The 16,439-nt window shown below is 41.5% G+C and overlaps 1 protein-coding gene and 1 long non-coding RNA gene across 2 annotated transcripts in view; both read left to right on the top strand.

The window, feature by feature from the left end:
• The first annotated feature begins 846 nt into the window (after window positions 1-846).
• LOC148156359 (uncharacterized) lies at window positions 847-2,787 on the top strand. The gene is made up of 3 exons (XR_015764550.1): window positions 847-1,062; window positions 1,383-1,557; window positions 2,081-2,787. It is a non-coding gene; the product is annotated as an uncharacterized LOC148156359 (long non-coding RNA).
• A 9,621-nt stretch (window positions 2,788-12,408) lies between these two features.
• LOC106928785 (receptor-type tyrosine-protein phosphatase U-like) overlaps window positions 12,409-16,439 on the top strand; it is a 150,740-nt gene continuing 146,709 nt past the window's right edge. Inside the window, exons 1-3 of the mRNA XM_088009932.1 lie at window positions 12,409-12,414; window positions 13,454-13,844; window positions 14,087-14,198. Coding sequence (XP_087866058.1) covers window positions 12,409-12,414; window positions 13,454-13,844; window positions 14,087-14,198 — 509 coding nt within the window. The remainder of the gene's footprint in view (window positions 12,415-13,453; window positions 13,845-14,086; window positions 14,199-16,439) is intronic.

The following is a 16,439-nucleotide window of genomic DNA, read 5'->3' on the forward strand; positions in this document are numbered from 1 at the left end:
GAGAGGATTCGTCTCCTCCGCTAAAGGCGGCGTGCACTCCAGGGAAAATACTCAACGAAATCGTTGTTTGAAAGACTGATGCTGCATTTTGAACAAACTGTAGATGGCAACTTCTCTCAGCTGGAGGATTGTCACATAATGTGGGCAAATGCAAAAAGCAGGAAAGACTCGGATAAACTTCAGTTGATGCAGAAGAAAGCTCTCTGACCAGTTAGCACTGAATTGTTAGATGACTAGCATATACTGTATATCTTGACTGGCTAAAAGTCCATGACAGGTTATTAGCTTCACTTCTATTCTCAACATGGAACTTTTTAAAATTCCATAGCTCACAGGGGTTTTCTTTGTTGTTTATTCAGTTTTAAAAAATGGTAACACTTTATTTGAAGGGGGTTGAATAAGACTGTCATGACACTGTCATAAACATGACATAACACCTGTCATGAACATCAATAAGTCTTCATGAATATTTATGACTGTTGTCATAAAGCGTCATTCAGTAAATAATGACACTTTTAATACAAAGTTGACATTATTCAAAATGTCTTCATTATGACAACTTGTCATTAACCAAGAAATCATGATCTGACATAAATTTGTTATAAAAGTATTACCGATTAAACTTTAAAAATTAGCTTTATGTAGTAATATTATAAATCTCTGCCTGCCATGTTGTTTAGTCTTAATTTTCTTAATTTAATCGATCCTAAAGTTTTACAGCAAGATGTCTACAAAGCACTTATGAACTTAGCATTTGAAGCATTATTTAAGGCTGTTTTAACCCTTGTGCGTGCGAGAACTGAGGCAAACGTAGAGAACTGTTGCAAATGATAAAAGTTTTACGTGTGTGGGGTCGGTTGGTATGGACCCCATTTCTAAACACAAGGGCTAAGTAGTGCAATACACCATCTCCACCAGTGAGAGGCAGCAGTGCACGAACAGGCGTGCAGTGTGTTGGTGAAGAAGAAATATTCCATATTGTGGCGGAAACCTAACACAAGTTATAACGGCCAGACCTCCTGTTTAAAAAGAAGCCGAAGTTTGATACCTAATACATATGAGGTATGTGTCTTATTAACTTTACATTTTCTTTGAGAAAATTACATTGACTATGTTCTCTTTCTCTGTAATGTTAGCTATAAGCAATTCAAGCCAATTCTACCTTGCTGTAAGTTAATGTTAGCTAAAGTTATTAAACACAATTACTGTAACGTTAGCCCTTAATATTAAATATATTTTAAAGACAGGCAAATTGTTTTTTCCTCCTCCAATTTTAATCTAGCAAATTAAAAGCTAATATATTAGTCAAAGTTATCCTTCATGTGCATTATTTAGCGACTTGGCTGATGTGACACAGTGTTTGTGTTCTTTGCTTTGGCAAGTTTAGCCACATGAAGACCCAGGCTAGCCTAAGGACACATGGTGGGGAGGACAAAGTTGGCTAATGAAGACATGCTACGAGTGTGGAGGATGATAATAAGGACCAGCCACCAGAGAAAGAAGTTCCTATTTGACCAAAGAGAAAGAAACAGATGAAATATTCCCCAAGAAAATTAGGTAAGTCGTTTTTGTGTTAATATTTTCACCATGTGAAGTGGGGTGGGACAGCCAGGTAAGTGGGGAATGGGGAGCAGGAATCAACATTCACCAGCTGAATTAAGTTACGTTTTAGACAACTAAAACTGATGTTAAATTTATTTATTTATTAATAAGCTTCTTGCAAACAACCCTAAGTCAGAGTATCTGGTTAGAAATAATTTAGAATGCTCATTAAGTAAAAAGATGCATTCATGTGCCTAAAACTATATGTTAAATGATGCATTCGAATAACAGTGGCAGTCTGTCTGAACTTCTGCCAGACAAATATTTGATCAGAATAATTTTGTTCAGCTCCAGTTATTATTCCACTTGTATTAAGAAATAATTGTATTACACTTTATAACCACCAGTCATGTTAACTAGGCATTTGTCTGCCAGTCTACCATTCTGACAGTGTGCAGCAAGGGACATTTTTGAAATGGTATTTAAATAAATGCTGGAATATGATGACATTGTTTTTTGTTTTTGTTCTTTTTTTAAGTGACCACAATGAATTGAGTCATCACCGACTATGAGAATGTCCAGAAGAGATTCACCAAGTTTGAATTCATGAAAAGGCTTTCACCATGATTAACTATTGCAAGAACAGCTGTAATTTCTGAGCATTTCTGGGCACCTTCAAAGAGCTGCTTCCAGGAAATGAAGACAAGAAGAAGATCTCCTGTTTTCAGAGCATTACAGGAAGGATATAACGAAGGAGATGGCTGACATAATCAAAGCAAAAAATGTTACTGTTGAAAGAACCTATTTTCTTAAGTTAAAGAATAAGTAATTCTGTTTTAGTTTTTCAATCAGTATTTCAGAATAACAATATACTGACCAGATGTTAAACCCTCTGTTATCTTAGAACAAGTTATCTTGTTTTATTCCAATGTACAAAGGGTTTGTTCTACAGCTATGATGGTAGTTATAAGTAGTCCAGTGTGTTTCACTTCATTTGAGGTAAGACTTAATATCAATAACTCTGTTAGCATTGCATTTGACACTAATACTAAATTACATCTTTATAATTGTTGCTACTAGTTTCAATTTACTTGAGGTAAAAGTTAATATTAATGACACTGTAATAACACTTAATGCCATTCATAACTGGTGCTACTTGTTCCACTTTAGTTGATGTAAAAGAAATTGTTAATGAGTCTGTTATTAAATCATTTGATAGTGTAATAAAGCTTAGTGAAATCTTTATTGCTTGTCCTACTTGTTTTGCTTTATTTCAGGGAGTGGAAATATTAATCATTGTTTTGTTAAAGCTTTTGCTAGTGTAATAATTAAATCATTATGACAAATTTATGTCAGATCATGATTTCTTGGTTAATGTCAAGTTGTCATAACGAAGACATTTTGAATAATGTCAACTTTGTATTAAAAGTGTCATTATTTACCGAATGACGCTTTATGACAACAGTCATAAATATTCATGAAGACTTATCCATGTTCATGACAGGTGTTATATCATGTTTATGAACATGTCATCTCAGTCTTATACACACCCTGTCAAATAAAGTGTTACCAAAAAAATCTATTTACATTCATGTTGATATGTCACCAGACATGCAGCTGAAGGATGTTTTCAAATTCTTTACTCTTTACTTTCTTACAGAGCAATACAAGAGTAAAACTCTTTACCATTAGCTCTAATAAAGCTGAATTGTTTGTACAAAAAAGCTGAAAAGCTTTTTAGGATTAACATGTTTATAACTGAAATGGTAAATTATTGAATATTTTATGAATTTGTCAATATTGTAATTCATTTTTATACTGTGTTAAATCTGTCGTCTGTCATATTTGAATGATTCCTATTGAATGATGTGTGTTTTAATGATGTCGGCTGGGTGTGAAGCCCAGCTAATAACAATGAATAATTAATCAACAGTATCTGTACCAATGCTTAAATTACTTTTAAATTCTATTAAACCCTATTTGTACGGAAGCGCATTGCTATCACGCAGGAAAAAAAAAATTCGATCGCTATCTCGTTTTAACGAGATACGTATCTCGTTTTAACGAGTTACGTATCTCGTTATAACGAGATAGCGATCGAAATTTTTTTTTCCTGCGTGATAGCAATGCGCTTCCGTAGTATTTGATCTCACTCACAGAAATGTGAACAGTAATCTGATCCAAATAGAGTTTTATTTTTGCATAAATTCATTGAAGCTCTTTAACTGCAACTTATGCAAAATTTACAAAGAATAACATGTTACATTTTACTAATATCAACATGAACTTCAACAGGTGAGGTCAGCAAACTCAATTTGTGGTTCAAACTTAGCAATACAATATAATATGCAGAATTAATCACCAACTTGTTTGAATATTTGTAAAAACAGTAATGTAATTCATTACATAAAAACTGCATAAACACAGCTGTTGGGTGATCTAGGCATACAAACCTTTCTCTTGTAATCTCACAGAAAGGATTTTTTTTTTTTACAATGAATAATTTGGTGAGTATATATACAGATGAAAACATAAGTCCTATTCAAAGACCGCTTTTCATGGATCAATTCCAATTATTTTGCTAGAAAAGGTCAGATGGAGTGGCTCTTTTAATGAGGATAGCCTTAATACTCGTCTTTGCTCTAAACTCTTGATAAAGTTCAGTGTCTTGAGTTCTTCTAATAAAGCGTTTATTTGCCATTTTGAATCTAAAAGGTCTTTTGATTTAACATCTGGCTGAATTCATTTGGTAGCTAAAGTCCAGCAGGAATAACAGGCTCTGCATCGGCTGATTCCTCACTACCTTCCTGGTTTTAACGCTCATTAGGTCTAGAAAATCTTAACAAAAGACATTTTGTGCTGAATGGAGATGTAGTTTAAGAACATACAAGCTTGGCTCCTTGAAACAGATTTTATCTTTCATACAACAAATTATAAATAATAAGAAAATGCAGTAAATTAAAACACTTCCTGGTTTTCTGTTTATGTGCTTTGGAGAGTGGACACACAAACCACTTACTGTTGACCTTCTTGTCACTTCTTAGCAGCAGCTTTGTTTCCAAGCTCCAGACTTGCTGAAGATCTTTCCTTTCAGTGCATGAATATTTGGGAAGGCATCGTTTGGAGATGCAACATCATCAACAACTGTAGTGTTGGCAACAGACTATAAGATACATGTGACATTGCATTATTTTAAAAATAATATCAAAATATGGCAATTTTGGGTTACGATGGCGGTGCAGGGGTTAAGCTCAACCCATGTTTGGAGGCCTTAGTCCTCAACGCGGACGTCACAGGTTCAAGTCCCAGCCTTCCTCCCTCTCTCATTGTCCACTTTCCTGTCAATTCACTATCAAATAGAGGTCACTAGAGCCAATTAAACCTTACAAAAAAAAATAAAATATGACAATTTTTTTCATGTCAAAAAATACTGCAAAGATATTTGCATTTGACATTTCATATCAAAAATGAAATGTCATCATTTTGCTTACTTAGAAAAATGAAGACAGAATCGATAAATAAAGTCAGTTAAGCTGAAACCCTCAGTTCTGCTTGGTCTCTCTGTCCTCTGCACATTTCCTGTCTTTATACGTTTCAGAGTTCTTATACATCAACAGCTCTCTCTGTGCTTTGTGTGATTTTCTCCTCTGGTTCACACAAACAACTCAAACCCACCTTGACCTTAAGGTGGAGGATGTGTAATGGTAGGTCAGACTCTGCCCCCTCCCCGGTGACACACTCGGTAAGGCGGTGGACGGCATTCTGCTCAAGATATATTTTCTTGAAGCGCCTGCAGTGGGCCGGCTGCTGGCCACATGCCTGATTCCTCACCTTGAGAGGACACAGCATCTCGTCGTGGACACAGAAGCACAGCGACATCAGGAAAAATACATAGTTCTTTTGGGTCTTACCACCGTCCGAACCTTTTTACTGAAACTTTGAACTTTGCATGTTGTCCGTCTGACACCCAAGCTGTTCCATTGTCTCCCAAACACAAACACTACTGGTCACACTTTGACTGTGAACGTGTCCCGATTGAAGAGTACCTCTGGATTCCACTCACTTTCTCTGTGATTTACTCTCCTCTGGGCTCTTGCTGTATGGATCTCTTCTCTGTTTCAAATGCCAAGCGGCTCAAATTGATGCGCTTGTGCTGCGACCAGGCCAGGATGCTGCCTCCTGTAAAATAATGTCAGCTGTTTGAGAGTGTGAATATTAAATGACGTTGAGCTGTCAGGTTAGTATAGAGTTCTGGTCTGAGTTATAGATCAGAAGGTGTAACGAGGTGGTATTATACGTTTTCCAGACACAGTTTATAGCACAATCAAGTTACTGTGTTACCTTCAGTTATAAAAATGCTTTATATCAAATATGACTTAAAAGAAATTTGACTTCATAATTTAACGTCTTGAAATTGGGTCTCTGTGTCTTTAAAAACTCCTGCTCTTTCTGAAACTTGGAAACTGCAGCTCAGAGGAGGAGCTGCGACTCAAAGGCGGGGCTAGGTCTATCCAGGTGTTTTGTACAGCTGAATGGTTACCACAGAGATTAAAGGATTTCTCAAACATGCATGAAAGAATCAAGGAACACTCCAGATCTTTTTTTGTTGAGGGAATAACATTATAACATGATGTAAAGCTTAAAAAAGTTTATTTTAAATAACATTATAATAATATTACTACATTGAGAACCTTCATTCCTTGCTCAGTGCTCAGCAGATGAGCACATCTAGTGAGCACTGGTGTTCAGTGTTGGTGTACATACACAGATATATGTGCAAACTCTCACTGAGGCTGTAGTTAACCTTTTCCAGAGTCCCGGTTGCCTTGTAACTCAGCCCATATGGCCATGTTGGCGGTCAGCACCGGCCTCCACATTCACTGCAATTAATGTCAATTCCCAGCGCTTGTAATTCTTCACCTTTGCTCAGAAGTCTTAAAAGTCTTCCCCGGTGACCAAAAAGGTCCGCATATCAGATCTGTACATTGGTGTAATCCTGTCTAAGCACCTAATAATCAGCTTATACTGCCTTATGAAGGAGGTTATAATCCACAGAGGGGGCAGGTCCTGCTGGCCTCAGGTTGTAAAAATTACCTGAGTGGTAAAGCAGAGCCTCTGGGAGACGTTCTCCATCATAGATTGTTCTGGCAGCCTGGATAGTGGTTGATTATTCAGAAAGAAAAAAAAAACACACATGGCATGCTGTGTTGCTTTTTCTTATAAATATTATGAAAGTCAGAAAAAACTTTAAAGATGCAGTATCATTTAAAACTGACATCTTTTTTTAGTTTTAAACATGTTATAATGTTATTCTCTCATCAAAAACAAACCTGGAGTGTTGCCTTGTTTCTTTCATGCATGTTTGAGAAACCTTGTTCCCTTTAAGGGTATATTTGCACCTCGTAGTCCGGTAGACGTGGTTTGATTGAGGGCCAAAGTTGTAAAACCTGTTCCATTTCCAGTTTTGGTGGTTCTGTTTCTCACTGCACTGTGTCAAACACAAGCAGCTCTTTTAAAAATCCTGTTCCCCTCTTCGCCTGTGGTGGCGCTGCACAAAAAACCCACCGAAATAAACAACATGAAAACCTCTGAAAAAGACACAAAGCGCAACTTCCTTCATCACAAAATGCAAACTAAAGTTTAGAAGACATTTGTTAAAAAACAAAACAAAAAAAAGAAATCTTTCTGAGATCATGAATTTATCTGAAACAAACTTCTAGAAATCTTCTAATTGTGAGAAGATCTTCGGGGATATTTCCCGAAGTGTAAGTGGCTGATTCGGGTTTTTCTCTGCATCCATCAGAATGTGGGCTTCGATGATCCCAGGTGTAAACTTGATGCAACCACGTTGCAACTTGTTTCTCACTGTCTCTGTTTTCCAGATCCCATGTTAGGCGTTCCTGGCGGGCCGTTAGCCGGCACATGTCGTTCTGAAACAGGAAAAGAGCCGCCGTGTTCCTCTTTACGCTTTGACTAACATCCAGATGCGCATCTAATAAGTTCACCACTCCCGTCTTGGAGGACTTCTGGCAGTTTTTGTAACAAATGTCTGACTTTATAACATAAGAACATTTCCAAGTTTTTTTGTTTCTTAGTTTAGATACTGTAAATTTATGCCTTATATTTATTTTCGTTCAAATTTACGACTTGTCAACATCAGGAAGAGTTTTTTCTTGAAAATATATGAAATTATTATATAAATTAAGTTTTTGGGGGGGAGATTTAAATTTAAAATCTACAATCGTATAAATACTCCGTGATGCTCTTCTCATAGATGAAACTTTTTGTTTGATGTGACTTCTAGTTTTTACCTGTTAATTTTATTGAACCATTCCATTAATCTGATGATTTATATATATATATATATATATATATATATATATATATATATATATATATATATATATATATATATCTTTGAGCAAACCCTCCATCCTCTCTAATATCATCTTGAATAAACATTTGTTCCATCTCACCTCAACAGCTTTTTATGATTATGCACCGACTGAGTAGTGATAAAAAGCACAAATATGGAAATTTCATGCTTTACGTGCCCATTAATGATAATAGGGTGGTAGTAAAATTATCTTTTTTATTTATTTTATTTTTTTAGTTTAGAGCCTTATAACTACACACAATATGTAAATTTGGTTGAATTAAGCAAGTAAAAAAGCTTACTGAAAAACACTGGAAAGCAACTATGTGCATTTTGGACATCTGGATAGTTTACAGATGCTTCAGTAGTTACATTGTAATCATAATAATAATAGACGACACTTTCATGACTAAGCTTCTTAATTCAAAAGCTCATTGAAATGTACGAGCTTGTAGAAGGAGAACCCCTCATAATGTTGTGTTAATCCTCCTGTTATTGAAGACCGTTTTCTTCTTTACGTTTCTTGCGTTCTGAAATGGGCAGCCTAGTGTTATAATCTTCTCCTTCTAATCAGACAGATCCTCAGCGGATCCTCAGTCAAACACTGTGGGTTTTTTTTGGGTCGGGGGGTTTCTGGTAAGGAAGCAGGCAAACAAAAAGGAGTCAAAAGCTAGAGCGGAAGATGACAAAACTGCTTAGAGTCAGGGGTAAATGATTCCACCGGAAGGAGAGGATGGAGCGTTCCACAGGGTATCCAAATCAAAGCCGTCTCTTCTCTCCTTGTTGGAGTGAGAGTGGAGCTGTGTGTTCTAATTAAGTCGCAGCAGAAGACTGGGGAACGTCTCTAAAGAGGACTTATCTGTCTCAGAAAGGGCCTCTCATCGCCATGGTCACAGCCCCCGCTTACGCGACTTTAGTATTTTGTTTGAGTGCAAAGGAATGCTTTCCGGTTTTATTTATTTAATTTTTTTCTTTTGATTGTTTCTTCACATTACCATAGTAACATGTTTTTGTTTTCTTCATAACTTTTTGACCCTATAGGTGCTCCGTACATTAAACGTGGCAGGATAAGGCCTCTGAGGAAGCCTGTTGCAATTAATCAATTAATTGCATGATAAATTAAAACAAAGAAAAAAAAGCCCTTGTTTAACAATAAGTAGTCTGTAGTAGGTGTTTCTCTGGAAACCCCAACTAACCTTTAAAATGACTCCTAATAGCTAAATAAAGTTTTATCATCTATTTGCTTGTAAAAACTAATTGTTCGGCCAGCATGTGAAGAACTTTTTAAATGTTGTTCACTTCAGCTCTGACTTGATTTTTCACAAAAATATACTTTGATCCCTGACTTTCCCAGTTCATTTGTCAAAGCATGGAGGTGCCTTTGACCAGCACTGTCATTAGCCTCTTCAAACTGAGAACTAACAATAAAAACCTGCCTCTTTCTCTCTCACTATGTCTTTTAAAAAGGAGCAAAGCAGAGTTGAAGTCTCCCAGTCGCTGTTAAACCTCTATGTCACAGGCACAAAACGGCCGATTCACCTCGAGAGGTCCAGGAAACGACGACAGACGCTTTTTACCGCTGGTTGAATAACCAGTTTGAGACGTGGTACATCAGACATATTATGTCTGGTCATTGACACGTTTTGGATGAGGTGTGGTGATGTGTGTTGAGACAGAATGCATTACCGGATTTCAACCAACTTCCTGTAGTAGTGCTGATGCTTGGAAACAACAAATCTGATAAGATCTCACACCCACTGCTGGAATGTTTTTAGATATAGAGGCATCTAATATTTCTGTATCCTTTTATTAGAGACCTCACATTGTCAAGATAGAGCAAGTCCTAAATTGCAATTTCCTTTGACTGGCCTTTGTTTCACCAAGCATCCAGCTGTATGGACCGTTTAAAGGCCGTGCCGCTCTGAGTTTATTCCCCGTCACAAATATTCACATGGCTGCTCCAATCCTCAACCCAAAGCTTTCCAAGGTCAGTCGGTTTGAGATGGTTCTTTGTTCCTTGAATCAACAGAAGTTGATGTCGTCTGACCTTAAACCTAATCTGTGAGAGGATTTATACATCACTAACTTAAACCTACCCTTAATCATTAACCTGGAACAGAAAATTCATTTAGAAGTAGTTAAATTGTAACACTTACTAACGTGGAAATAGGTGAGCCTGGCCTTCTTTCCTGCATTCATAGACTGTAAGGTTCCTTTGACTATCAGGACTAAAAGGAGCAAATTCATCAGGCAGCTGGTTCAGTGGCAGCTGCCAGCGGTTGTGAAACTTGTTACCCTTAAAAACACTAGTTGCGCCAGGCCAGAACTATTAATACAAAAAGTTGCTTAAATAAGACATTTTTCTGCTAATGAACTGTGCAGAGCAAAGTCCATGTAATATTATTCTATGGTAATACATGGAATAATGGAATCAATGCTAATTGAGATGGTCATTAGTTGCAGCTGTGGCTTAACCAGCCCCCACTTTGAAAGGTCATCATGCATCGATTGGTATCAGAAGTGGAATGTGAGAGTACACCTCCATGTTCAGCTGAGACTTCATCGTCTTCCAACGTTCTCAGTTCTAACCCATTTCGAAATCCTTTTCCCCAGGCATCTCCATTCTGACCCAAAACAAAGGTTTCATTCATTTGTTAGGTCGAGTTTTTCTCCAAATATCTATGAGCCAAATAAATTTCTTTGAAATAAATGCTGATATAATATCCAAGACTTTGTATTTGGCTCCTTGGCTACTTTGTGCTTTTGCAGTTTGTCATTTCATCTCCATCTGCTTTGATGACTTTTCTAAAGTCATTGTTTAAAACCTGCTGTGGTTTTGTGGCGGCGCGCTGCTGCGTGACGCCTTCATTCTTCTTCCTTGGGGTTGGAAACCGTTCACACAGAAGTGTGATTGCGGACGCATTTAAGTAGTAATATGAACGACCACGCAAAAAAAAAAAAAGATCAGATTTCATCAAAAGATTGGAATTAAGCATGAAGACCTGCTGTCTGAACATAACCTGAATTACTTAGTAGTTTTTATTTTGCTGTTGGAAACTTATCCCAGAGGAAATGGAACTTCAAAAGTCAAAAAACAAATGGCAAAAGTCTTGGTCAAAGCAAAATGAAGCACCATGTTCAGAGTTTCCTTCTGTGTTGGTATCTGATGTGGCAGATACCTTGTTGTGGGGGGATCTGAACTCTGCTGTCTGACTGTGAGCCTCTCTGCAGTGTAACAGCAGAAGAAGCTTTCAGTGGCAGCCCTGCCTCTGTGAGGCGATTGCCTCATGCGGGGGGACGCCGCGTCTCTGAGGGGAGCAGAGGGAACTCCACACCGTCCCTTTGATTCTCTACATTCCATCGCTGTGTACGCTGAACAAGCTTTCCCTCTCTGGTTCGTTCGTTTTTGCGTACAGTACGTAGAAACAAATCATAAAAGAAACCATCCGCTGAATAATATTCCTCACATATTCTGCATCTGTCATTCCACGTGGCTGTGGGCGGTGGGACCGAGGCGTTTATTGCTACAATTTGATTGTATGGAAATCAACATCAAAGCAGTCGAGTCATTTTTTTTTTTTTTATTTTATTTTTTTTTTTTTGCAACATCATGCAATCATGCATAAATCTGCGTGGCCATTTGCATAAACTCAGCAGCAGCATGCAGTGGCTGTATGGAAGCTATTTTTGGAGCGTCTGTCATTAAGTTTGCTCGACTGCTGGTGGAGGCGCTGTCACTGAAATTACCACAGTTTTATAACCCATTCCCACAAATGTTGCCTCTAATGGACAGATCTGGGCATATAGATGGCAGTCATTTTGACATCAATGTGTAGCATAACCTGCACAAAGGAACATGCAGCTTTGAAATGAAGCATTTAGGTCACTCCTGTTATCTGGCAAAGAGCGAGGCCTGACAGAATCACTTAAAGAAGCTTTTTACATGAAGGGGAAAATGTTTCCTCCAGCATTTCAAATGAAACTTTCCTATGTAACAGTAGCTGCATGTGAAAATGTGTTTCTGTGTGAATGTCAATGAGGAGGCTCTGGACTGCAATGCACCGTAGGTGCGTTTGAAAGCCTATTGTCTTCTTAATTTGTGCAATTTGAGACTCGTCCGACCAGGCCCTTTTTTTTTTTTTTTTTTTTAATTCATCAACCTCCATTTATGCGCCTCTCTCCTTGTGACATGTTGAACAATGGCATAAGCAGACTAAGCGGTTCTGATAGGTTTCAGGGCGAAGCCTCAGATGGCTGGAGATTGAGCTCCGTAATGGACGAGTCTCTGGAGCGTCGGAGGAAACGGAGAGATTAAATGAGGAATGAGAGTCGGCTATAAACCGAAGCTGTTCGAGGCGTCTACTTTATGACTCATAAAGAAATTCACGTCGGAGAATTTCTACTCGGCCTCTGTTTGGACACTTAGGGAGGGTGGAGATAAATGTCTGTAGTTCTTTCTAAAGTCAAAAATAACAAGAATGTGTACGAGAATGCATGTACGAGTTTTTAACTATCCAGTGAGAGGACCCCTAGTGTTAGGGTTAGGAATCACAACCACCCACAAATAGCTGAAATCCATTAATATTTGAGAACATGTTTAAAAACACTTAAAACTAGAGACCAATACAGATATTAATATCTGTATTGGTCCTGATCTTGAAAAAAATTCTACACTGGGTATCGGCAACAGTGTGGCAATCAATAATGGCAGATCTATTTAGCCTAATTCTATGCAACGTTATGCTTTATTATTATATTTAGAATTCCTAATTGCACTTTCTGAACCATTTGAATGAAGGTTTGTTAGACTTTATTTTTACATTTTTGACCAAAGTCGTCAAACTATTGTTTTAGTCAGTTTTATTTTCTTTATCATTATTTTACATCGGCTGTTTTGCTCCTAATTTCACTGACTGAACAAATCAACGTTTTTGTTTTTACATGTTTGACCAATCTTGTGAAGCTGTTGTTGGATTCAAGTGTTCTGTACTGGTGCATAGTTTGCAAATAAACTAGTTGTCAGGATCCGTGTTTTTGTGTGTTTATTTTTGAGTTTTCTGTGTTCAGTCCTGTTTCCCTGTGAGTCTCTGTCCTGTCCTCCCCGTTGATTGCTCCCCAGGTGTGTCTCATTCCCTTAATTACCCCGTGTGTATTTAAACCCACCTGTTGTCTGTGTTCCTTGTCGGATCCTCGTCGTATGTGTCGTAGTCAGTGTCTAAGTCACGTCTTGTGTTCGCTCCAGTAGAACTGTGAAGTCCTGGAAAGCGTTAGCTCTCGTTTCAGTCCGGTGTTTCAGTTGCTACCGGTATTTGGCTGTGTGCCTGTTTTTTCTACCGTGCTGCCTGTTTTGGACTGTGAGCATCATCATTAAATTCTTCATCTTCACCATAACCTGGGTCTCAGCGTCACTCCTCACCACCAACACCCACACCACATGACAGAAGGATCCGACCACAAACTACAGTGAGGAGCGTACCAACATGGACGACTGGACAAATCCCTGGTGGGGAACACGGCTGGTGCTGTGCCCACCAGGGGTTGGACCCCGCCGACATTGCCGCCCTGTGCCGCCGGAGATCCCGGCCCCTGGGCGTCAACGGCATCACCGCCCTGTGCCGCCGGAGGTCCCGGCCCCTGGGCGCCGACGTCACTACCGCCCTGCGCCGCCGGAGGTCCCGGCCCCTGGGCGCCGACGTCACTACCGCCCTGCGCCGCCGGAGGTCCCGGCCCCTGGGCGCCGACGTCACTACCGCCCTGCGCCGCCGGAGGTCCCGGCCCCTGGGCGCCGACGTCACTACCGCCCTGCGCCGCCGGAGGTCCCGGCCCCTGGGCGCCGACGTCACTACCGCCCTGCGCCGCCGGAGGTCCCGGTCCCTGGGCGCCGACGTCACCACTGCCCTGCGCCGCCGGAGATCCCGGCCCCTGGGTCTTGTCAGTCTCCCCCGCCTCCGGTCCCCGCGCCGAGGCGGCGTCAGTCTCCCCCGCCTCCGGTCCCCGCGCCGAGGCGGCGTCAGTCTCCCCCGCCTCCGGTCCCCGCGCCGAGGCGGCGTCAGTCTCCCCCGCCTCCGGTCCCCGCGCCGAGGCGGCCCCCGCCTCCGGTCCCCGCGCCGAGGCGGCCCCCGCCTCCGGTCCCCGCGCCGAGGCGGCGTCAGTCTTCCCTGCTCCTAGAGTCCCCCGAGCCGAGGCGGCGTCAGTCTTCCCCGCTCCTAGAGTCCCCCGAGCTTCCCGAGTTCCCTGTGGCTCCGCCCCCCGAGTTTGTGGACGAGCTCGAGTCTCCAGAGTCTGCTCCCCCCGAGTCTCCAGAGTCTGCTCCCCCCGAGTCTCCAGAGTCTGCTCCCCCCGAGTCTCCAGAGTCTGCTCCCCCCGAGTCTCCAGAGTCTGCTCCCCCCGAGTCTCCAGAGTCTGCTCCCCCCGAGATCCCAGCCGGCCTTCCTGCCGGCCCGCCGGACCCGCCTCTACGTCTCGGCTTTCTGCGCCGGAGACGCCGCCCGCCGGACCCGCCTCTACGTCTCGGCTTTCTGCGCCAGAGACGCCGCCCGCCGGACCCGCCTCTACGTCTCGGCTTTCTGCGCCGGAGACGCCGCCCGCCGGACCCGCCTCTACGTCTCGGCTTTCTGCGCCGGAGACGCCGCCCGCCGGACCCGCCTCTACGTCTCGGCTTTCTGCGCCGGAGACGCCGCCCGCCGGACCCGCCTCTACGTCTCGGCTTTCTGCGCCGGCGGAAGAGACCGCCGGACCCGTCTCCTCGCTTTCTGCGCCGGCGGAAGAGACCGCCGGACCCGTCTCCCCGCCTCCTTCGCCGGCTACGTCCGCCGGATTAGCCTCCTGGTTCTCCGCCCACTCTGATGGGTAGTTTTTTGTTTCTGGACTCTGGCCCCTTCCGTCGCCCCTCCGCCCACCCCGTTGGGTTGTTTTTTGTTGGACTCTTGCCCTCCTTCCGTCGCCCCTCCGCCCACCCTGTTGGGTTGTTGTATTTTTGGACTTTTCTGTTTTTTGTTGGGCGTCTGGTATCCGCCCTTGAGGGAGGGGTACTGTCAGGATCCGTGTTTTTGTGTGTTTATTTTTGAGTTTTCTGTGTTCAGTCCTGTTTCCCTGTGAGTCTCTGTCCTGTCCTCCCCGTTGATTGCTCCCCAGGTGTGTCTCATTCCCTTAATTACCCCGTGTGTATTTAAACCCACCTGTTGTCTGTGTTCCTTGTCGGATCCTCGTCGTAGTCGGTGTCTGTCACGTCTTGTGTTCGCTCCAGTAGAACTGTGAAGTCCTGGAAAGCGTTAGCTCTCGTTTCAGTCCGGTGTTTCAGTTGCTACCGGTATTTGGCTGTGTGCCTGTTTTTTCTGCCGTGCTGCCTGTTTTGGACTGTGAGCATCATCATTAAATTCTTCATCTTCACCATAACCTGGGTCTCAGCGTCTCTCCTCACCACCAACACCCACACCACATGACACTAGTAAAAATTAGTAATTCAGTACATTTCTCTCTGTTTAAGAAGGAAATGTTTTAAGTCAATTCAGCTGTTTTTCTGTATCGGATCGATATCAGATGATATTAGATCTCAGGTATCGTAACGGAAGTGAAAAAGTGGATTGTGTGTCTGTACTTATAACTGTCTGTTTTAGGAGTTTAAACAAGAAAAATGAAGAGAGAAATACATGTTTTTTTTTCTTGTGAAGCATTTACTCAACAAAAACAAGAGCTATTTTTTGTGGAAGTGTAACATTTTCTTCTTCAGTTTAAAAAAATCCAATTTAGTTAGACTTAGAGTTGTGCTTCCCATTCAAACAGACATCAGTTTTACTCATCAGAGCACAAAGTCGCCCTCGGATCTCTCCAACAACACTTGGAGCAACACAGCTGAATATCTGGTGCTTCCCTCTCAAAGGTCAGCAAGTCATCAATTAGCATCTGGCTGATAGGGAGAGACCGCCCATCGTTACTGTGTTGGAAATTAGGGGCCTTGGTAGGCCTGAACCACGGGGCCACTGGAACTATTGGGAACTGGTCATGAAACAATTTCACACAACAGTGTATGCCCTGCAGTGCCAATCTCTCTGCCTGCTCCCAAGGCAGGCGGGAGAAGTGCAGCATGCAGTTAGACCAAATTTGATTTTTTTTCAACCCCATTTGCTTCTCTGAGTCTTCAGTGACTTCTGGGTAACGCTGTGGCTCTGGAACACCCAGATGGCGTGGGCAGGAGTCACTTTCAGAAATATTCATCCTTTGCATTAATAAATCCGTCTGCGGTGCCAGAAAGCTTAATCAAAACAAACAATCCAACAAAATTCAAATGCTAAGATGATGTAACAGGCTCCCTGATTTCAGTTGTCTGAGACTGTTTTTAGTTTTTGTTTTGTTTTTCTCAAATGTAGATTTTTTTTTCTGTAATAGTTTTGGTAAGTTATAAATATGAGTTCAGTGACCACAGAAAGGTTTGAGCTGTGACATGTTTTGGTCACTGTGGACTTAAGACAAAACATGAAATGTTGTTTTGTCTTGCTAATACAAGTTATGTATTACAGATTAA

This window comes from Poecilia mexicana, unplaced genomic scaffold (genome assembly GCF_051168715.1).
Source record: "Poecilia mexicana isolate PSO_F unplaced genomic scaffold, ASM5116871v1 scaffold_11, whole genome shotgun sequence".
NCBI classification, from domain to species: Eukaryota; Metazoa; Chordata; class Actinopteri; order Cyprinodontiformes; family Poeciliidae; genus Poecilia; species Poecilia mexicana.